General features: G+C 33.9%; 2 protein-coding genes across 2 annotated transcripts; both read left to right on the top strand.

Moving 5' to 3' along the window:
• The first annotated feature begins 1,796 nt into the window (after window positions 1–1,796).
• LOC25495509 (stress-induced protein KIN2) lies at window positions 1,797–2,476 on the top strand. The gene is made up of 3 exons (XM_013595734.2): window positions 1,797–1,855; window positions 2,228–2,296; window positions 2,404–2,476. The coding sequence occupies exons 1-3, from the start codon at window positions 1,802–1,804 to the stop codon at window positions 2,473–2,475; spliced, it is 195 nt and encodes a 64-aa protein (XP_013451188.1). The 5' UTR covers window positions 1,797–1,801; the 3' UTR covers window position 2,476.
• Window positions 2,477–10,602: 8,126 nt separating this feature from the next.
• On the top strand, window positions 10,603–23,923 carry LOC25495508 (late embryogenesis abundant protein 76). Its single transcript, XM_024786339.2, has 5 exons — window positions 10,603–10,693; window positions 11,046–11,120; window positions 15,561–15,602; window positions 15,999–16,046; window positions 23,592–23,923. The coding sequence occupies exons 1-5, from the start codon at window positions 10,640–10,642 to the stop codon at window positions 23,664–23,666; spliced, it is 294 nt and encodes a 97-aa protein (XP_024642107.1). The 5' UTR covers window positions 10,603–10,639; the 3' UTR covers window positions 23,667–23,923.
• The last annotated feature ends 763 nt before the right edge of the window (window positions 23,924–24,686 follow it).

Below are 24,686 nucleotides of genomic sequence, written 5' to 3'. Positions count from 1 at the left end.
TCTTTCAATTTCCCTCAAGCTTTTTAAGATCTAAATTTCTCTCTCATTGTAAAAGATTCATAGATTGATGAAAGATGATAAAGACAGAGTTTTTTCTTTGGGAGTTCGATGTGTTGAAGTTGTTAGGTTGATTGATGAGAAAAAAGAGAGGAGATGAATTTTCATGAAGTTTTAATATTTGACCAAGTTATGAGTTTTTTGATAAAATTTTTAGATTCTGTTTTATGAAAATTTAACTTTCAATTTGATCCATGGTAAATTTTATCATCAAATTGGTCCCTTCATATGTGGGAGGTGACATGAATAGACACGTTAGTATTTTATTGTCTAAGTCGGTGTGTCTAACGTTTGAAATTGATAGAGTGACTCATTTAATAGACATGAAGCAAATTTAGAGACAATTTAACTTTTTCAAAAAAATTCAAGGAAGAAGTTGATCGATTGTTACAAATAAAAAAAACAAAGTTCTCTATTCACTTATTACCTTAGTAGCTAAGATTTAAATGTTGAACCTCATTCACACCATCTTTGGATGTCTTAACTCAATCACTTGAGCTAAATCATTTGTAATTAAGGTTAAGTCAGATTTATGTTTGATCCAAGATGAAATAGTTGTTACTCGTATGGGTAGGAATAGGCTAGGCCGAGCTAGGCTTTGCAAGGCCTAAATTTGCCCTGCCAATTTTTTTATAAAGCCTAAGCCTGACATGGGGCCTATCACAAGCTTGCTTTTTAGACCTGAACCTGGTCTTATAAAAGCCCGATACGACATGCTAGCCTGTTTAAAAGATTATATCTTATTAACATATTTAAATAAGCAATGTTGTCTAAGTTTAAATAGACTGGCGAATTAATATATCAGTTAGATTAAACTCTATTTTGATAATCAACATGAGGTTTTAGAGAATTTGACAATATCTTGTATCATATTTCAATTCTAGTTCATAATAATACATTTATAAATGCAAAAAATTAATGTATACTAATAAGCTTAAATTACTGAAAAAGATAACAAATTTATATTTTAATTCAAAGTGCAAAATATAATATAATAATAAGTAATAATAATCATGTTTACTTAAATATGCCGGCTTAAGAGGCTTTTTGATGGTCAGTGGTCTGACCTTTTAAGCTAAATAGGCTTCTAAAAAATTTAGGTCTTCTCTATTTAAGAAAAAAGTCTGACTTAACCTTACCTATCACATACTAGGTCGTAGGCTCCTGTAGACCGACCTGACCTATTTGCATCCCTAGTTACTCATGATGCCTTACTTCTTTCATTCAAAATTACACATTCCTCATCCAAATAGAAGGTTGCGGAAGAAAACAACTCAATTTTAAACAAATTTGTTTTCATAAAATTTAGTTTGATTGATTCCAAATCACATTTATCAAACATTGATAAAAACTCCAAACACATTAAAAGTGATGCATAATTATTATTGTTATTTTTATGAATTTATTGAAAATATATTTCACAAACATTGTACATTTGTTTTGCCTATGGTTCACAAATGATAACCTTGGAAATAGTTCTCTCAAAAAAAAAAAAAAACTTGAAAATAGTAAATGAAAGTTTTACTGGTCAATTGATCTACATCTCTCTCACATATACTCCCCCAAAATAGCACAATATCTTCAACTTTACCACCAAGAACCGCAAGTAGTGCAAAATCCCTAGGAAACTTTGCCTATATATACAGTTAAATCTCAACACTAATCACAACATTAATCTAATTTCATTCAAATATTTCCTATAATCTTCAATTCATTCAGTTGATTAATTTCATATTCACACAAGATGGACTCTAACAATGCAAGCTATAATGCTGGACAGGCCAAGGGCCAAACCCAGGTTTCCCTAATCTTTTCCCCCTTTCAAATATAAAAAAAAAATGTATTCATGTTTAGTGATTTTAAATACAAGAAATTTTAACAATTGTTTTTATGTCATTTCTATAATATCCCTTATTATTGTAATTTTTACTTTCCAATATGATTTTCTTATTTTCATAAATTAAGAATTCGTGAAATAAATTATTGAGAATGTCTATTCTTTTATGAGATCGAGAATTAGTTGTATTTAAGAAATAATTTTAATAAATTAAAGTTAGTGAATCTTGGTTATAATTAATCTCCAAGGAAGAAATATAAGAGTATCAAAATGTTAATGCACTCAATTTCAATTTTTATAATAACCTATTATTATTTTATGTGTGGATCATAGGAAAAGGCCAGCAACTTGATGGACAAGGCTAGCAATGCTGCTCAGTCTGCCAAAGAATCAATGCAAGAGGTAGAAATTTGTAGTTAAAAAAAAAAATTATGATATAAATTTATAGCAAAAATGATTGCCTAAATGTAAAAATGTTTGTTATATATATTTTTTTATATTATGTGTAGACTGGTCAGCAGATGCAGGCAAAGGCTCAAGGAGCTGTTGATTCTGCGAAAGATTCTACAAACAAGAACTAATTATTTTTTATGGATCATGTCTATGTCAACTTTCAACAAGTTTTTTTTGGATAGAGGAAAGGAGAATAATCACTTTAGAATTTATCCATATAATGGGGGAGTCGGGGTTCAAACTCAATCATAGCGTTCAGTCTACAATTTTAGTATTTTTTTTCCGGTTGAACTAAGACTTGTGGACGTTAACTTTCAATTATTGATTTTGAATATCCTTTCATTTTATTGTTTTATATGAATATCCTTTCATTTTATTGTTTTATAGTAGTACTTTTCTTTCTTTTTGGATTTAAAACACTTGCACAATGATCGAGAGTTCTCAATGGTTCAATGCATAATTTGTTGCTTTTCGATGTTAATTAGTGTATTTCCTAACAAGTTATAATCAGAATCATCACATATGGATAGACATCTACATACAAGAGGTTTAATTAATCCAGTACATAAATTATAATGCAATACTGGAGGATAATAGTTATTTAATTACAATTGTGGAGATTTTGGATACCAATTTGGAAATGAATGTAATAATTTCTTTTCGGGTAGATAGATGAAATGAAAAATGTAGGAGTTTGAACTCCAATTACAGTGTCTGATCTAACGATTTCGACATTTTTACCATTTAAGTTAAGAGTCGTGGATAATGTAATAAATTCATATTCCATTCAGATATGAAACTTGAATCTACACAGTAATGCAAATAATGTAAAACTATTACATTTAAAATAAAAAGTTCTTGCAAAATAAATGAACTAGCCGAAAACATTTTATTTAAGGGAAACTAAATCTTGAATAATCATCAAATATTGTAATTAGTTCATTCATGTTGCATTCATATCTGCATAGGAGCTCATTGAAAAAAACATATTGAAATATAATATTAAAAAATAAAATAAAAGGTTCCCAACATGAGTTGAAAATAGGTGATTGTGAAATAAATCGTCGAGAAGTAGTTTTTTAAAGTAACATTCAATAACTTTTGACCAAATTCCACTAATTAGGAAATTACAAAAATGCCCTCCTAAGGGCAAAATGGAAAATCCATATTGCTTCAATTTTAATAGTAGTAGTATATATAGACAAATTTTACTCACTTGATCTCATTTTTTTTGTTTTGCTTTGGTACACACTTGATCTAATTTAATTGTTACTTTAACATTTTTTTTCGCTATATTAAAATAACCGTCATTTTAAAATATCAATGCAACATTTAATATTTTAATTTAATTAATACTAACAAAACAATTAACATATTACTCCACAAACTATAATTAATAATGATATTTTAGTAAATGATACTAATAATAAAAATAAACTCAACTAATAATTTTTAAGAACTGCTCGCAGCCATAAAGTGATAATTAAAATGAGATAGAGCTAATAGTATGTTAATTGTGATGTTAATATTTTTTGGTGTGGATTCAAACCCAGAATATTCTTTAACTTTTTAACTATTTTAATATCTCAATCAAATGAGGTATCTAGCCACAAATAAAGATAGTGAGTGACCTTTGCATTTGTTTCCATCTTGTTCACTTTGTCCCTTCAAGGTCTTTCGATTTGTGGGTGGTTTGAGCGGTGTTGATGTCAAGGCTGGCCGAATCGGAGAACGAGAGGGTCCGGCGGTGGGAGTATTAGGAGTAGGAAGAGTTTTAGGGAAGCGGTCGTTTACCTTATCCTCCTGCAGCTTTGCGAGACTGATGGCGTGTGGTAATGAAGTGGGTTGAAACGCCTGAACCTCACGGCGAAGCTCCGGTTTGAGTCCGGAGATGAAGCAGCTTAAATAACACTGTTGAGATAGACCAGTGATGCGGTTGGCTAACCTTTCAAACTCCGTTTGATAGTCCTTGACAGAGGAAGTTTGACACAGCTTGAACAGAGCGCCTTTGGGGTCGTCGAAGTGAGACGGTGCGAACCGGATTTCCAGAGCGTGGAGGAAGTGATTCCAAGATAGGAGTTGAGCATTTGAGTGCATCCACTGATACCACGTAAGGGCCTCACCGTGCATGTAGAACGACGCCATACGGAGGCGCTGATCTTCCGGCGTCTGATGAAACTCAAAGAATTGGTTAATCTTGAAGATCCAACCAAGGGGGTCGGAGCCGTCAAAGGTGGGAATTTCAAGTTTAATGGAAGCTGGAGAAAACAAGGGTTGTGGTGGTGGATCTGCTAATTGGAATCCCGGAGGACCCATTCGAGTGCGGATCTGATTGACCTCAGTGGTGAGGGAGGAAAGGTCAAGGAGAATACGGTGGAGGAGTTCATCGGAAGTGGGAGGAGAAGACATCAATGAAAGCACCAATGAAAGGATAAGGTATTGAAAAGGATAAATGTACTATAGCTAACAAATAAAAACAGAGAACTTTCTTCTTTAATTTCTTTGATACCTCTTTATTCAATACTTCAACCTTATAAAGGCACGCTAGTGTAGCTAAATGATTGGTGACTCATGCATTCTAACAAACTAGAGTGAGTCAGCAACAAACATTGATACAAAAGGAATATTCTAAACATCATTCTAGAAGGTCTGATCTTATCATTTTAGTACAGCTGATATCCATTCAGCCTCTTGGGTTTCTGCTTGTTTCGTTTGGGCCTAATTCTCTTGACAGGTCCAACAGGTTCCTCTTCAGCTAATTCATCATCTCCCTCTTCTGGCTCAGTGTTCATTTCATCCCTGGATCCATAGAGAAACACCTTGTCCTCAAGGTGTAGTTCTGGGTACGTCAACTGAATGTCTCCTAGTTCTTCCCATGTTGCATCTTCCGGATAGGAGCCTGCCCACTGTACTAAAATCTGTGTTTCTCCAGTTGAAGGATCTTCCTTCCAGTCCAGAATGCTCAAAGGTGTGATCACCGGATGATTATCAATTGAAGCCGGGGGTAAATCCAAGGAAGCTTCAGAATCAGCATAGCACGACTTCAGTTGGGATACATGAAAGACCGGATGTATCTTGCTAGTAGTAGGGAGTTCCACTTCAAATGCTACCTCACCAATCTGTTTCAGCAATTTGAAAGGTCCATAGTACCTTTTTGACAATTTATGATTCCTTTGAGCAGGCAGGGATGTTTGGCGATATGGTCGAAGCTTAATGAAGACCTTATCTCCTACTTTGAAAGTGTGCTCCAAGCGGCGTTTGTCAGCTTGCAGTTTCATGGCCTCTTGCGCCTTGAGCAATTTTCTTTTGAGCATACCTAGCATTTCATCCCTGTTAGTGCACTCGCTATCAATAGCCTCCAGTGTGCTAGTCCCTTGTATGTATTGAGGTAGAGATGGTGGTTTCTTTCCATAAACCACTTCAAAGGGTGTTTTTCCGGTGCTGGAGTGTATGGTTGTGTTGTAATGCCATTCCGCCCAGTGTAAGTAACGACCCCATTTCTTAGGCTGTGTATGAACAAAGCATCGTAAATACTGTTGTAATACTTTGTTTACTACCTCAGTTTGCCCGTCACTTTGTGGGTGGTAGGCAGATGACATTCTCAGCTTGGTACCGCTCAATCTGAACAACTCCTGCCAAAAACGACTTAAGAAAATGGGGTCTCTGTCTGAAACGATGCTCTTGGGCATCCCGTGCAAGCGACAAATCATTCTTGCAAATAAATCTGCTACCTTGACTGCTGTGAATCCTATGGCCAACATTCCAAAATGCGCCGCTTTAGATAGTCTATCTACTACCACCAGTATGACTGTGAAATTTTGGAAAGAAGGGAGCCCAGTGATGAAATCTAATGAGATGTCCTGCCAAACGCCGTCTGGCACTAGTAACGGTTGCAGCAACCCATAAGGTAGGTGAGCAGGTGTTTTTGTGTGTTGACAGGTTAAGCACGCATTTACAAACAGTGTTACATCGTTTTTCATACCTTCCCAAAAAACGTTCTCCTTAAGGCGGCCATATGTCTTCTGAATTCCACTATGACCACCCAATGGTGTGCTGTGAAACTCCTGTAGGATTGCTTCCTTACACAGGGATGTAGGAGGAATATAGAGTTTTCCTTTGTAAAACAGCAGCCCTTGAAATACTTTAAACGAGGGAAACGCTTCAGGGTTTTCCATTACCTTATGTAATTGTTCCTTAGCTGTGATATTTGTGGTATAAGTCTCACGCAGCTTCTCCAAGAATTCCCAATGTGGAACAGTTAGAGCCATGAGCATGGGGAAAGTGTCATGAATACGAGATAGAGCATCTGCCACCCTGTTCTGAGCTCCTGGTTTATAACGAATCTCATAGAAATACCCCAGCAGTTTTGCCAGATAGTATTGTTGCTCTGGCGTTTGGATTACTTGAGTCATCAACTCTCTCAAGCTGCGTTGATCAGTGAGTACTACGAATTTCCTGCCCAATAAATAAGTCCTCCACTTCTTTACAGCTGACGTAATGGCACATAGTTCTCGGACATAAGTGGAGGAATTCAGCAATTTGTTACAAAACTTTTTGCTGAAGAAGCATATAGGATGGTGGTTCTGTGTCAAAACCGCCCCCATGCCTATGCCAGAAGCGTCGGTTTCAATCACGAATTCTTCATTAAAGTTAGGCATGGCCAGCACCGGAGCTTGTGTCATGGCTAGTTTCAGCTGTTCAAACGCCTGTTGGGCGTTGGAATCCCATACAAAAGCATCCTTTTTAAGCAATTCAGTGAGAGGTTGAGCCACCATGGCGTAGTTCTGAACAAATTTGCGATAAAACCCTGTCAGTCCTAAGAATCCCCGTAGTTGCTTCACATTCACAGGTTGAGGCCATTGGAGCATGGCGTTGATTTTTTCCGGATCCGGTCCTACTCCCTCAGCTGATACTATATGACCTAGATATGCAATAGAGGTCTGACCAAAAGAACACTTTGATTCTTTTAAAAACAAATGGTTTTCCATCAGTAAATTAAACACAAGTTCCAGATGTTGTACATGTTCAGTGATTGATTTGCTGTAGACCAGTATGTCGTCAAAAAAAACAATGACGAATTTCCGTAGATAAGGGTGGAAGATATCATTCATGCTAGATTGAAATGTTGATGGAGCGTTACTCAGCCCAAACGGCATCACCAAGAATTCGTAGTGTCCGAGGTGTGTCCGGAACGCCGTTTTGGAAACATCGTCTGGATTCATACGTATTTGGTGATAACCAGAACGTAGATCCAGTTTGGAGAAGTAAGCAGTGCCATAAAGCTCATCCAGTAGCTCGTCGATTGCTGGAATAGGGAATCTATCCTTGACTGTGATGGCGTTGAGAGCCCTGTAATCCACGCAGAACCGCCACGTTCCATCTTTATTTCTGACCAAGAGGACTGGAGAAGAAAAAGCACTACAACTGTTCTGAATAATACCTTGTTGAAGCATAGATGTTATCTGTGCTTCTATCTCTTGCTTCTGGAAGTGAGGGTAGCGGTACGGCCTGACATTAACTGGGTCTGCTCCTTCCTTCAAGGGGATTCGATGGTCAATTGTGCGCGAAGGTGGGAGGGTTTCTGGTTCCTCAAAAATGGACCGGAACTGCTGGAGGATTGGCACAATTTCAGGCGGAATCTGTTCAGGAATTGCTTCATCAGGGGATGGACCATTGAAGTGGAAGCGGAGTAAGGTGTCAATGGCGTTGGTGGAGGCGAGACGCCTGAGTTGATGTAGTGAAGCTTCATCTGCACTTCTTCTGGGAACCCCAGTTAATTGAACCACCTCATCATCCTTCATGAATCGTATGGTTAGGCGAGTGAAATCCGTGAGAATGGGACCCAGAGTTTGGAGCCATTGCATTCCAAGAACCAATTCGGCGCCGCTGAGAGGTAGCATAAACATATCCACCATTGTTTGGTAAGAACCCATGTGTAAATTAACTTGAGGACAGAGTAATGTGCAAGCTAATTCTTCACCATTACCTACCAGAACCTGGAACCCTGGAGCTTGTTGTGTTGTAAGGCCTATTTGTTTAGCAATTCGATCCTGGATGAAGTTATGGGTAGAACCACTGTCAATAAGGATAGATACATGATGTTTGTTAATAGAGCCATGGACGCGGAGGGTTTGTGGGATGGGGTGGCCCATGAGAGCGTGGAGACTAATTTGGGCTTTATCTGTGTTTGGGGTGGTGGGTGGGTCGGGTTGTAGTGGAGCGGGTGAAGCCATAAGAAGTTGGGTTAGGGTTTCATCATCTGGTATGTCGGGTTCCGGGTCGGGTGCTGCAATCAACAGATGAAAGAGTCGTTTGCAACGGTGACCAACGTGAAAACGTTCATCACAGTTGTAACATAACCCTTGATCACGGCGAGCCTGTAATTCATCAGGGGTAAGGCGTTTGATAGTGGTGGGTCGATTTGTGGGTGGTTTGAGCGGTGTTGATGTCAAGGCTGGCCGAATCGGAGAACGAGAGGGTCCGGCGGTGGGAGTATTAGGAGTAGGAAGAGTTTTAGGGAAGCGGTCGTTTACCTTATCCTCCTGCAGCTTTGCGAGACTGATGGCGTGTGGTAATGAAGTGGGTTGAAACGCCTGAACCTCACGGCGAAGCTCCGGTTTGAGTCCGGAGATGAAGCAGCTTAAATAACACTGTTGAGATAGACCAGTGATGCGGTTGGCTAACCTTTCAAACTCCGTTTGATAGTCCTTGACAGAGGAAGTTTGACACAGCTTGAACAGAGCGCCTTTGGGGTCGTCGAAGTGAGACGGTGCGAACCGGATTTCCAGAGCGTGGAGGAAGTGATTCCAAGATAGGAGTTGAGCATTTGAGTGCATCCACTGATACCACGTAAGGGCCTCACCGTGCATGTAGAACGACGCCATACGGAGGCGCTGATCTTCCGGCGTCTGATGAAACTCAAAGAATTGGTTAATCTTGAAGATCCAACCAAGGGGGTCGGAGCCGTCAAAGGTGGGAATTTCAAGTTTAATGGAAGCTGGAGAAAACAAGGGTTGTGGTGGTGGATCTGCTAATTGGAATCCCGGAGGACCCATTCGAGTGCGGATCTGATTGACCTCAGTGGTGAGGGAGGAAAGGTCAAGGAGAATACGGTGGAGGAGTTCATCGGAAGTGGGAGGAGAAGACATCAATGAAAGCACCAATGAAAGGATAAGGTATTGAAAAGGATAAATGTACTATAGCTAACAAATAAAAACAGAGAACTTTCTTCATTAATTTCTTTGATACCTCTTTATTCAATACTTCAACCTTATAAAGGCACGCTAGTGTAGCTAAATGATTGGTGACTCATGCATTCTAACAAACTAGAGTGAGTCAGCAACAAACATTGATACAAAAGGAATATTCTAAACATCATTCTAGAAGGTCTGATCTTATCATTTTAGTACAGCTGATATCCATTCAGCCTCTTGGGTTTCTGCTTGTTTCGTTTGGGCCTAATTCTCTTGACAGGTCCAACAGGTTCCTCTTCAGCTAATTCATCATCTCCCTCTTCTGGCTCAGTGTTCATTTCAGAGTGACCTTTGCATTTGTTTCCATCTTGTTCACTCTGTCCCTTCAAGGTCTTTCAATTTCCATCCAGCTTCTTTTTATTTTGGAGTTTGATGTTGTTGAAGTTTATTGTTAGATTGATGATGAGTGAAAAGAGAGAAGATAATTTTTTTCATGAAGTTTTGGATATTTGACAAAGTAATGACTTTTATTTTTTATGTTTGATCCTAAATGAAATAGTCATTACTCATGATGCCTTACTTCTTTGATTTAGAATTACACGTTCATCATCCAAAATAGAGGGATAAGGAAACAAAACTCAATTTTAAACAAATTAGATTTCCTAAAATTTAATTTAATTTATTGTAATTGATTCCAAATCACATTTATCAAACATTGATCCAAACTCCAAACACATTTTAAAAGTGATGCATAATTATTATTATTATTTTTATTAATTTATTGAAAATATATTGAACAAACATTGAACATTTGTTTTGCATGTGGTTCACAAATGATCACCTTGAAAATAGTAAATGGAAGTTTCCTGGTCAACTAAATCTACATCTCTCTTACATATACTCCCCAAAATAGCACAATAGCATCTACACTACCACAAAGAACCACCACAAAGAACCGCAAGTAGTGCAAAATCTATAGGAAACTTTTCATATATATACAGTTAAATCTCAACATTAATCACAACATTAATCTTTCATTCAATTATTTCTTATAATCTTCAATATATTCAGTTGATTAATTTCATATTCACAAGACAAGATGGACTCTAACCAGGCAAGCTACAATGCTGGACAGGCCAAGGGTCAAACCCAGGTTTCCCTTCTCTTCTTATATATACTTTTCAAATATATTCATGTTTAGTGATTTTAAATACAAGAAAGTTTAACGATTGATTTATGTCATTTCTAAAATATCCCATGTTTAATGTAATTTTTACTTTCTAACACGATTCTCTTATTTTCATAAGGCAAGTTTTCATGAAATAAATTAACGAGAATATCTATTTTTTTGAGATTGAGAATTAGTTGTATTTAACAAATAATTTTAATAAATTAAAGTAAGTGAATTTTGCTTATAATTAATCTATGAGGAAGAAATATTTCTAAATATTAATTCACTCAATTTTGTATAATAAGCTATTATTTTTTGTATGTGTGGATAATAGGAAAAAGCTAGCAATATGATGGACAAGGCTAGTAATGCTGCTCAGTCCGCCAAAGAATCAATCCAAGAGGTAGCAATTTTTAGTGGAAAAAAAAATTGTATGGTATAGATTTATAGCAAAATTTCATGGCCTAAATGTAGAAATGTTACTTATATTTTTTTATTATGTGTAGACTGGTCAGCAAATGCAAGCAAAGGCTCAAGGAGCTACTGATTCTGCAAAGAATTCTACAAACAAGAACTAATTATGTTCGATGGATCATGTCTATGTCAACTTTCAATAAGTTTTTTTTGGTAGAAGAAATGATAATAATCACTTTAGAAGTTATTCATCTAATGAAGGAGTTGGGGTTCGAACTCCAATCATTATGTCTAGTTTACAATTTTGTATTATTTTTCAGTTGAACTAAAATTTGTGGATGTTAACTTTCAATTATTGATTTTTAATATCGTTTCATTTTATTGTTTTATACTTTTCTTTCTTTTTAGATTAATTTAAAACACTTAACCATGATCGAGAGTTCTCAACAGTTCAATAACTAGTGTGATCTCTTTTCGATGTTATTTAGTGTGCCTATCAAGTTATAATCAGAATCATCACATATCGACATACAACTACATATAAGAGGTTTAATTAATCCAGTCCATAAATTATAATCCAATACTAGAGGATAAGGGTTATAAAATTACACGTGTGTAGATTTTGGATACCAATTTGAAAATGAATCTAATAATTTCTTTTCTAATAGATAGATGAAATGAAAAATGTTGGGGTTCGAACTTCAGTTACGTTGTCTGATCTAACGATTTCAACATTTTTACCATTCGAGTTAAGAGTCGTGGACAATGTAATAAATTTATTGTTAAGAGTCCCACATTGGATAAGTGAAGGCCTGACAATGTATTTATAAGTGAGGGCAATCCTCACCTCACAAGCCGGTGAGGTTGTGTTAGACTCAATCACGACTTCTAAGATGGTATTAGAGTCTCTTCAAGATCCATTGGACCACTTGCTACCAGGTTTCCGCTATCGGACCACCCACCATTTATGTCCACGAACCAAATTCTCACGTCGGATAGGTGAAGGCCTGACAATTTGTTTATAAGTGCTGGTCGTGAGGGGGTGTTAAGAGTCTCACAAGCCGGCTTTATTATGGAAATGTGTTAGGCTCAACCACGATTTCTAAGATTTATTCTCCATTCAGATATGAAGCTTGAATCCACTCACTAATACAAATATAACACTATTACATTTATAAAAAAAACGTTGCAAAATAAATGAATCAGCCGAAAACATATTATTTATATTTAAGGGAAATTAAATCTTGAACAGTCATCCATTATTGTAATTAGTTCATTCATGTTGGATTCTTATCTGCACCAGCAACTCATTGTGCTTTAATCTTTGCTTGCTGCCAAGCCTACGTACACACCACAAAACAAAACATTACTTATAAAGGGTTCATTTTATGAAAATAAATCAGTAATTATAAATAAAAAATTTGTAAACACTATTTCTTGCAAATCATGTAGTATATCACTATTTCAGTTTATCAAAGTTGAAACGTCGGTCGTTCATTTGACAGTCTAGCTAGATTGTATGATTGAGACAAATATGTGATTTTTTATTTTGTAATGAATTAAATAAAAGATTAAATAATGATAATTAATTAAAACTAAAAACCTCTTGCATGGTTTCCTTTGCAAATTGAGCACCATTGCTAGCCTTGTCTATTATATTGCTAGCCTTTTTCTACAATAGCATGAAAATTTATAAGCATATTATAAAGATGAAGAGTGCTATGGACACTTTCTTTTTAATACTCTCTCTAATAATTATTCACTTATCAGGTGAAATTTATGTGATGTTTTACCACATTGTGTGAGATCTATTTTCATAGCATGAGATCCGGTAGATTTAACTTATGAGTGGATAATTGAGAGAGTGTTAGAAAGAAGTTGTTGATATTGATAACATTTTTCTATAAACATCTACCTAACATCAAAACTACTGCCTCTATTTCATACCTCTTAAGGGATCACATAGATTGAAAAACTGTTGAGTGATATGCACTTAAACTAAAATATATCTACTGTATTCTCTAATAAATTATTAATTACATTACATTATTCTAAATTTCCCTCCAATTATTAAGGATATAGTTGAAAAAAATAGGTAATTAACATTCGAGATTCGAAACATCACTTGTTTTAAAATAAAATTGAAAGATTAATTCAAATAGACGACTCTAGAAGTTCAATTTCTAGAGTCATCCATTTGAGAGGAATGCCAGCACGAGTAAAAAAATGACTTAATTACTTTTTTGGTCCCCTAACTATTTAATTGATATTTGATTGGTCCTCTAACTAAAAATTGATTTATTTCGGTCCTCTAAGTTTCTTACCGTTACTACATTTAGTCCTTTCTGTTAGTTTTATTCAAATAAACGTTAGGGTTTGTGTTATGTGAATCCTCTAACTTCATTTATTAGTATCATCTTGGTCCTATGCCTTGTTAAGATATTATGATTAAATAGTGACCGATATTATTGGTAACTGTTATGGTTCATATGTATGTGTGAAACAGGAGGTCAGATACCCACATAACACAAACCCTAACGTTTATTTGAATAAAACTAACAGAAAGGACTAAATGCAGTAACGGTGAGAAACTTAGAGGACCGAAATAAATCAATTTTTAATTATAGGACTAATCTGATACCAATTAAATAGTTAGAGGACCAAAAAGGTAATTTAGCCTAAAAAAAATTGAATGTCATATTATCGACTCGAAAATTAATCTCATAACAGATCCATAGAAAGCTAATTGCGATGCACGCCACCTCCCACGTATATAGAGACCAATATGTTAATGAAATTTAACGGAAACCAATTTGATTGTGAAATTTGACATGGACCAATTTGCTATTGAAATTTGCATCATCCAAAAATTCATAACAAAAAACTCATAACTTTATCACTAAACCCAAAACTTCTTGTTAAAATATCTGCTCCTTTTTCTCCTTTCATCCATCAATCTATCCATACACTTCAACAACATAAAATCCCCAAATAAAAAACTCAAACCTTCACCATTTTTCATCAATCAAGATCTTCCGAAATGAGGGAGAAATTTGTATCTAATTTTTTTGAGATCTTCTCCATGTACAACACGGACACCCTCTTACTGCCAAAATTTGGGCTATTTGATCTTCTCCATCAAAAAGTTCAGAAATTAGAGCATCAAACAAAAACAAGAATATTTGATCTTCTCTTAGCTTACTAATTAAATCTTGTTTTTTTTACCTTTGTCTACTCTGTTTGTAGCTCACTCAAAGATAAAAGGAGTATGAACCAAGGGTGCACTTGATTTCCAGTTGCATATTATCTTTCTTTTGCATTTGGAGGAAAATCATGATTCACATAACAATTAAAATTTGGCGTTTGAAACAAATTTTAGCATTTGATATATACAAAAAAAAAAAGTGTAGTAAGAATATGAAGGGACACGACACGAATCCGCAAGCGTACGGTTCTTATCGAGTAGTAAAACATTTATCGTCCACAAAGAGTTATATGTAATTACCGATATTGTTTCTATAGCTGAAATGATTAAAGTTTAAGAGTTATATGTAATCAAGATATTGTTCACTTTGTCCCTCCAAAATCTTTCAATTTCCCTCCAGCTTCTTTTTAAGATCTCAATTTCCAAATCATTATAAAAAGATTTATTGATTGATCAATGCCGATCAATATGTGAGTTTTTTATTTCGGTGTTGAAGTTTATTGTTAGATTGATTGATGGTCACATATTCAAGGACAAAGTTCTCTATTCACTCATTATAGGAGCTAGGATTTGAACGTTTAAACCTCATTTTCAACCTTTTTGATTGTCTTAACTCAATCACTTGTGCTACATCGTGGGGTAATTAAGTTTAAGTCAGATTTATGTTTGATCCTAGATGAAACAGTCATTACCCATGCCTGATTTCTTTGATTCCAAATTACACATCCCCCATCTAGAATAGAGGATTAAAAAAAAAAAATCTCAATTTTAAACTAGTTTTCCTAAAATTTAGTATAAGTGATTCCAAATCATATTTATCAAACATTGATCCAAACTCCAAACATATTTCAAGAGTCATGCGTGATTATTTATTTATTTTTTTTAATTTATTGAAATATATTTTTGAACAAAAATTGTGCATTTGTTTTGCATGTGGTTCACAAATGATCACGTTGAAAATAGTAAATGGAAGTTTTCCTGATCAACTGACTACATCTCTCTCACATATACTCCCCCAAAATAGCACAACATCTTCAACACTACCACAAAGAAAATGTTAATGGCCTAAAATAATTGAGTAAGAGAGCCTCAATAGTGCAATATCCATGGTAAACTTTGCCTATATATACAGTTATATCTCAACATTAATCATCAATTCAATTATTTCTTATAATCTTCAATTTATTCAGTTGATTAATTTCATATTAACAAGATAAGATGGACTCTAACCAGGCAAGCTACAATGCTGGACAGGCCAAGGGCCAAACCCAGGTTTCCCTTCTCTTCTCTCGCATCTTTTACCCTTTTTAAATATTAGAAAAAATGTATTCATGTTTAGTAATTTTAAATACAAGAAAGTTTTGTAACAAAAAAAATAGAAGAAAGTTTAACAATTGTTCTATGTCAGTTCAAAAATATCCCTTATTTAATGTAATTTTTACTTTCTAATATGACTCTTTTATTTTCATAAAGCAAGCTTTCATGAAATAAATTATTGAGAATGTCTAAAAAAAATTATGAGATCGAGAATTAGTTGTATTTAACAAATAATTTTAATAAATTAATGTTAGTGAATTTTGCTTTTATAGTTAATCTCCGAGAAAGAAATATATCTAAATATGAATGCACTCAATTTTGTATAATAACCTTTTTGTGTGTGAATAATAGGAAAAGGCTAGCAACATGATGGACAAGGCTAGCAATGCTGCTCAGTCGGCCAAAGAATCAATGCAAGAGGTAGCAATTTGTAGTTAAAAAAAATTGTATGATATAGATTTATAGCAAAAATTCATGGCCTAAATGTAAAAATGTTGCTTATATTTTTTTTTATTATGTGTAGACTGGTCAGCAGATGCAAGCAAAGGCTCAAGGAGCTGTTGATTCTACAAAGGATTCTACAAACAAGAACTAATTATGTTTGATGGATCATGTCTGTGTCATCTTGGAATAAGTTTTGTTTGGGATAAAAGAAATCACAGTAGTCACTTTAGAAATTATCAATATAACGGAGGGGTGAGGGTTCAAACTCCAATCATGATGTCTAGTCTACAATTTTGGCATTTTTTTTTTCAATTGAACTAGGACTTATGAGCGTTAACTTTTAATTATTGATTTTAAAATATTGTTTCATTATTGTTTTATACTTTTCTTTATTTTTTGATTTAAAACACTTGAACCATGATCTAGAGTTTTCAACGGTTCAATGCCTAGTTTAATCGCTTTTCGGTGTTAATTAGTGTGATTTCTATCAAGTTATAAACATAATCATCACATATGGATAAACAACTACATATAAGAGGTTTAATTAATCATCACATTTGGAAATGAATGTAATAATTTTTTTTGGTATATAGACGAAATGAAGAATGTTAGAGTTCAAACTCCAGTTATAGCAGCTTAAACAGTTTCAACATTTTTACCATTTGAACTAGGAGCCATGTACAATGTATTAAGTTTCTATTCTGTTCAAATATGAAACTTGAATCTACTCACCAATAAAAATGTAACATTATAACATTTAAAAATAAAACGTTCTTGCAAAAGAATAATCCTTGTGTTTCATATTGAATTAGATTGATAAAGATAATATAAATGGTACAATTATGAGTGTTATATAAAGATTAGTTGAAGTAACTAACTCTAACCAAACTTTTTAAACACTCTAACTAACTATGGTGCAATAATTAGGTCATCCATGTTGCATTCTTCTCTACATCAGCAGCTCAATGTGCTTTATATAAATGGCTCATTTTAAAGAAAACAGATCAGTAATTATAAATAAAAAATTGTTCAAACCATTTCATGGAAATCATATAGTATATTACGGTTATTAGAATTTAAATTGCCTCATCTTTACATGATCATGCAGTTTTCTATCTGAATCTTACTAAGATTAGACGAGTCACAATTTGATCTTATATTTTAGATTCAATTTATGAAAGTTCAAAAGTTGGTCGTCTAGTACTAATTTGACAGTCTAGTTAGATTGTATAATTGCATCAAATGCGTGCTCTTTTTTTGGTAAGGATTTAAATGAAAGATTAAATAATAATAATAATTAATTAAAACTAAAAACCTCTTGAATGGTTCCCTTTGCAGATTGAGCAACATTGTTAACCTTGCCGATCATATTGCTAGCGTTTTCCTACGATAGCATGAAAATTTATAAGCATATATTATAAAGATGGAGAGTGCTATGAAGACTCTCTTTCTAATACTCTCTAACAATTGCATCTTGTTTTCACCTTTCTAATGAGATTAAGAGTTCCTTAAGCATGTGGAAAGAAAGCTATAAGAAATGCAAAATTGGTGGCAAGATATCACATAATTATGAGAAATCGTTTGGTTTTAATGAGAATTTATATTGCATGAGCTTGAAATGAAACTGATTTGCCAATTGGCGCAAAACTTAAAAGCAGGAGAAGAATATATGAATTGGTTGACCGTGACAACAAGTTCATATGACTATTATGTTAGTCTTTGTGTTTACTGATTATGGAGAAACTCTTGGGTGAACATAAAAATTTAGACCCTCTATTTGGTCACACACATAAAAATAAAAAAATAAAAAAAATAATTAAATAATAATTTATTTTCAAATGATTATAACATATTCATTTTTTTGTGTGTGTGATCAAATAGAAGGTTCAAATCTTTGTGTCCATCCAAAAAATTATTCTTCTTTATTTAGGTACTACTAATCAATGGCTTGCACGCCAAAATATGTATTTGCCATTACTATTAGGATTTGATTTTAATTTAAAATAATTTAGTTTCAATTAGCTTTTATTAGCGTGTTGTAAGTGTAATGGGACTAAAGTCCTTTTTTTTTTTTTTAAGGAAAGAGGATTATACTATTTCATTAATAATAATAGTTTCAATATAATGTGGGATGACATAATAAATAGTGGAACTAGTTAAAGAAGTGACTTTTCTTGCTAAGGCATGAGCCGCCACATTTGCTTGTTTTCGGATAAACTCGACCCTTGAGTTTGTGAATGAAGAGGAGAATAGATGCTGACATGCACCAATAATAGTTCCAAATTCTGTGACATCCACCGTGCGGGAATTGAAAGCATCTCTCGTTATTTTAGAATCAAGCTCGAAGTCTATATTGTCAAAATGCATATCTTGCAACCATTGAATAGCATGATAGAGACCTAAAGCTTTGCCAATAGCAACTGGATATATTTGACCAAACTGCAGCACTTTAGCTAAAACAAATATGCAGGACTCGTCACGAATACAAATTCCAATACCGGTACGCTGAAATCTCTCCGAAAAGGCCGCGTCTACATTACATTTATAACGTCCACTACTAGGTGGCGACCACTGTGAACTAACCAAACCTGTTTTGCTAAGGGCATGCTGTCCGCGTTGTTGCTGTTCGCACTGCTGCTGTGCTATGACAGCAGGATGCTGCTGCAAGGGAACAGAAGAATGCTACTGCTGCTGCTGCGCATCAGTAGACAAGCCTGCTGTAGTGCGCGGCAGATTTGCATCCTGCCACTCTTGAAGGAGCTGTCGAGCCCTATCAACTACGTGTGCATTATTCTCAGGACTAAAGTCCTATATAATGTAAATCACTATGAAATAAAAAAGTTGAATTTTGTAGAATTTTACACATATGTGTATTGAGAGTTTTGACTCTTGTGGTTCTGGATTGAACCATCCTTGATCTTATCAAGAAATCACATTTCTTATGGCGATCTTCATCCATCGGCTTATCATTCTTTTTTGGATTGAAAAGAGTGTGGCGCCTGTCTATCCATTCCATTTCTTCATTTATTTTTTGAGTTTTTTCACATTTTCCACCAATAATATTCCTAATTCACTTCCAACGCTTCTGCGACACTTATCACTTTGTCTACTCTTTTTGTAGCTCACTCAAAGATAAAAGGAGTATGAACCTAGAGGTAGCCAGGGGTGGAAATAGGTTAGGTTGTCCCGGGCTTTGTAAGACTTAAGTCTAGCCTACTTCAAATATTATAGGCCTAAGTCTACCCTATTACTCGTTATAGACTCAATTTTGAGGTCTGAATTGAACTTTTTAAAGGCATGATAAAGCCTGAAAGCTTATTTTATACCTAGGTCCACCAACACCTATAAACCTACTACTAAATAGTCCAAAACTTGTGAAGGCATAAAGCACACGGATAAGTCTGCTGCTAAATAACGAAATCTTACAAAGGTCTAATCTCACCAATATATCTGCTACTAAATAACCAAATCATATGAATGCTTGAGTTTATGAAAAAACTTCAACAATATCAATAATGAAAGATATATTATATATAAAAAACTTAATAGGCCGGCCTGACAGGTTTAATAGACTTTTTTGTAAGTCTTAGTATGACTTATTTAATTAAATAGGCTTTATAAAAAGCTTTAGCGTGACCCTTTTATTAAACGACATGGGTCAAGTTAAACTTTAAATAGGTTAGGTCATAGACCCTTATCTAGTAGCCTAACCTGTTCCCACCCCTGCTTAGAGCGGAATTGATTTCCAGTTGCGTATTATCTTTCTTTTAATTTCTATATTGAGTTCCTTAATTAGTATTCTAGGGACACTTGTTAACATTTTACTAACAATTTTAGCATTTGAAATATAAAAATAATAATGGCTAAATTGCCTTTTTGGTCCCTTAACTATTTAATTAGTATCGGTTTGGTCCCTAACTAAAATTTGATTTATTTTGGTCCCTTAAATTTCTCTCTGTTACTACTTTTAGTCCTTTCCGTTAATTTTATTAATAAAAAGTTAGGGTTTATACCATCATCATCTGCATTCAACTTCTTCATCATCTTCCCCATCCACCTTCATCAACCTTATAAAAAAAAAAAAAAACTCAGCAAAACAAATCAACATCTTTTCATCAATTCTTCATCATCATCATTTCATCTTCTACAAATACAAATCCAGAAACCCATTTTTGGATCCAATTCAAAAATTCAATCTAATCTATCATCATCACCACCACCAATCCTTCACAAAAACCCATTTTCAGATCTAAACCCATCATCATCATTCCTTAAAAAAAAAATCATTTTCGGATCTAAACTCATCATCACCAATCCTTCATAAAAAACAAATTCATTGAAACAAAATAGCCACGACACCACAACAAATCAAAAGGGCACGACACAGTGTTGATTCATAGCCTTAGAAATTCAATTTGAAAGAAAGGGAATGCAACAATATGAAATTGTCGTTTGAATTAAAGCAAATAAGTGCAACAACAGTACAATTATAAATAATGGGAAGACAACATGGAAAGAGATAGAGTTTTAAAGAGATATGATTCTGGAATTTGTATGGAAAGAGATATAGTTTTGGAATTTGTATGGAAAGGATATTGGGAAGAAGATGAGTTAGGTTATACATAGAAACATGACTTTCTTGTTTAAGGTTTTTATTATGAAATTTGGATTTTTTGTTGTTTATGAAGTTCTGGGTTTGTGTATGAATTTTATGAGTTTTTGGGTTTTTTCTTGCTGTTGTTGATGATGTTGTACAAACCCTAACATTTCTTCTATTAAAACAAACAGAAATGACGAAATATAGTAACGGTGATAAACTTAGGGACCAAAATAAATCAATTTTTAGTTAGAGGACCAAACCGATACCAATTAAATAATTAGAGGACTAAAAAGGTAATTAAGCCAATAATAAATGTAGTAAGAATATGAAGGGGCACTTGATAGGTAACCTGCAAAATTTATTTTATTACAAATATACATAGGAGTATATGATGTATTAACATGATCCAGCGGGCTTTTCATTTTTATTCTTTGTAAAATTACTTCATCTTGTTGCATACGCATAACTTAAGTGAATGTTAGTAAAAAAAAACGTTGAATCAATCCATCTTGTTCACAAATCCCATAAAATTAATCCTCGATTTTTTATAAAAAAAAATAATCCGAGTCTGGTCTTCTGAAAGTCAGATATGATCAGCTAGTCTATTTAAAAGTCTATATCAACATATTTAAATAAGCAATGTGATCTAAGTTTAAATAGTTCAGTGAACTGTCCCCATGAGCTTAGCTCATTTGGTAAGGGATAATGCACAATATGTGCAGGGGCCGGGGTTCGAACCCCGGACACCCCACTTATTCATCTTTAAGGTGAATTTCTCTAGCCACTAGGCTACTTGACCAAAAAAAAAAAAAATAGTTCAGTGAACTAATAGATCAATTAGATTAAACTCTCTTTTAATAATCAACACAAGTTTTTAAGGAATCTGAATATATATTGTATAATATTTCAATTATAGTTTATAATAATACATTTATATATGCGAAAAATTAATGTATACTAATAAGTTTAAATTACTGAAAAAGTTAACAATTTATATTTTAATTTAAAGTACAAAAGAAGGTCTTCTCTATAAAAGCCAAGGTCTTCTTTATTTAAGGAAAAAACATGGTTTGACTTGATCTGTCGTAGGTTAAGTTGTAGGACCATGTATGCCCGCCTGACCTATTCTCATCTCTATTTACAATCATAAATCGACAATTAAAATGAGACTGAGGGAGTAATATGTTAATTGTTATATTAATATTTTTTTCCATTTCTGAATTCAAACCTTAAATCTTTAACTATTTTAATATCTTAGCTCAACCAAGTGAGCTATCCATCCCCATATAAAGATAGTGATTGATCACTGCATTTGTTTAATTTCCATCTTGTTCACTTTGTCCCTCCAGTATATTTCAATTTCCCTCCCGCTTCTTTTGAAGATCTCAATTTCTCCCTCATTATAAAAGATCTATTGATTGATGAAAGATGATCAAGATTTGAGTCTTTTATTTCAAAGTGTGATGTGCTTAAAGTTTATGTTTAGATTGATTGATGAGAGAAAAGAGAGAAGATGAATTATTCGTGAAGTTTTGGATATTTGACAAAGTAATGAGTTCTTTTTATTAATTTATTATAATTTTTTTTTATGATGTCAAATTTAACTATCAAATTGGTCTTTGTTACATTTCACTATTAAATTGGTCCCTCCACGTGTGGGGGTGACGTGGATCAACACATCAATATTTTAAAGTGCACATCAGTGTGTATAATGTTTAAAATTGATCGGGAAACGTTTGATAAACATTAGTAAATTGAGAAACATTTTTACTATTTTAAAAAACTCAAAGATGAAGTTGATTGATGATTGTATATTCAAGGACGAAGTTCTTTAGTCATTCATTTTATAATAGGAGCTAGGATTTAACATCAAAAGAAAGAGAGCTAGGATTTGAACGTTGAACTTCATTCTCAACCATTTTGGATATCTTACCAATCACTTGAGCTATACATCGTGGGGGTAATTAAGTTTAGGTCAAATTTGTCTTTAATGCTAGATGAAATAGTCATTACCCCTTACTTCTTCGATTCCGAATTACACACCCCCCATCCAAAATAGAGGGTTAAGAGAAAAAAAAATCTCTATTTTAAACAAATTAGTTTTCCTAAAATTTAGTACAAAACGATTCTAAATCACATTCATCAAACATTGTTCCAAACTCCAAACATATTTCAAGAGTGATGCATGATTATTTACTTATTTATTTTAATTTATTGAAACATATTTTTGCATAAACATTGTACATTTGTTTTGCATGGAGTTCACACATGATAACCTTGAAAATAGTAAATGGAAGTTTTCCTGGTTCACACATTTTACATCTTTCCCACATATACGTACTCCCCCAAAATAGCACAACATCTTCAACACTCCCACAAAGAAAATGTTAGTGGCACGTGGCTTAAATAAATTGAGTAAAAGAACCGCAAGTAGTGCAAAATCCATAGGAAATCTTGCCTATATATACAGTTAAATCTCAACATTAATCACAACATTAATCTTTCATTCAATTATTTCTTATAATCTTCAATTTATTCAGTTGATTAATTTCATATTCACAAGATAAGATGGACTCCAATCAGGCAAGCTACAATGCTGGACAGGCCAAGGGCCAAACTCAGGTTTCCCTTCTCTTATTATATATAATTTTCAAATGTTAATGCACTAAATTTTATATAATAGCCTATTAGTAACAAATGTTTTTGTGTTGATTATAGGAAAAGGCTAGCAACTTGACGGAGAAAGCTAGCAATGCTGCTCAGTCTGCAAGAGAATCATTGCAAGAGGTAACATTTTTTTGTTTACAAAATTAATACATTCTATGAAATAGACTTATAGCACAAATTCATGGCCTAAAAGTAAAAATGTTGCTTATATCTTTTATTTTTATTATGTGTAGGCTGGTCAGCAGATGCAAGCAAAGGCTCAAGGAGCGGTTGATGCAGTCAAGGATTCAACAAATAACAAGAACTAATTATGTTTGATGGATCATGAATCAATCAACTTTCTATTAGTGATATTCAATATTGCTTTTTTTTAAGGGCATTTTAAATTACATGTTAAAATGTGCTCTTTTTTTTTTTTTTTTTTCTTAATTTTTCTTTTTTGTATGGGACTCCTCTTTAGGAGTTATGTAAATAATGAAACACTCCGGTCCTATAGGACTATGTGATGTAGTTTTCACTTAATTCATTAATCAATGAATTTTAACTTCATTATTTAATACTTTAATGTGATTTTGTGTTAGTTAGGCTGATATATTTTCATGATATCCTAGCCCATAAAAAATGTAAGAAAAATTAAGCCATTTTGACACAACAAATACGCACAAGTCTATCAACAGGTGTGAAAAGCAACCCATGTGCTTTTAGAGAATGCTTGAATGTAATTTTAGGGCCCATTCAGACTTGAGCGATCTCAAGTTTTATTGGTTCTTACAAGATGAGAAATAATTGTAAACAAAAAATAAAAAATTAAAACAGTTATATTCTCCCTGATTTTTTTCCTAATGGATGTTGTACTTTTTTCAAATTATATAATCTAAATCAGATTGTTTATGAATTCAAATTATATATTTTGAAACCGACTCAGGTGTATTAATTGTTGATTTGTATATGTGATGATTGTTTTTATATATGGACCAACACCTCGATCAGGTTAGAGAAAACATACCTACCAAGAGAGGGAAAACACATGCAATTGTGGAGGTGCTGGTGAGTGGGGGCAAGGGCAAGCGTGATGGATCCAAATAATCTAGACCTTTCAAACAAACTTAAGACGGCTGCCTATTCCACCGTAAAATCTAAGACACCTTTTACGGTGGAAGGGATTTTCTTTAAATTTGCGTCAAATAAAGTGGTCAAACATGAGAAATTTTGTTGTGACAATCAACATGCTTATATGTCATTTGTGTTTGACACTTTTGCCTTTCTATCACCAGATGCTCTTGACCTTCTTCATCGAGACTAATGATGCTGTAATTTTTCCATAGGCA

This window comes from Medicago truncatula, chromosome 6 (genome assembly GCF_003473485.1).
Source record: "Medicago truncatula cultivar Jemalong A17 chromosome 6, MtrunA17r5.0-ANR, whole genome shotgun sequence".
Taxonomy (NCBI): Eukaryota; Viridiplantae; Streptophyta; class Magnoliopsida; order Fabales; family Fabaceae; genus Medicago; species Medicago truncatula.
Note: the sequence above shows the minus strand (reverse complement) of the source record. Positions and strands in the feature narration are given on the sequence as shown.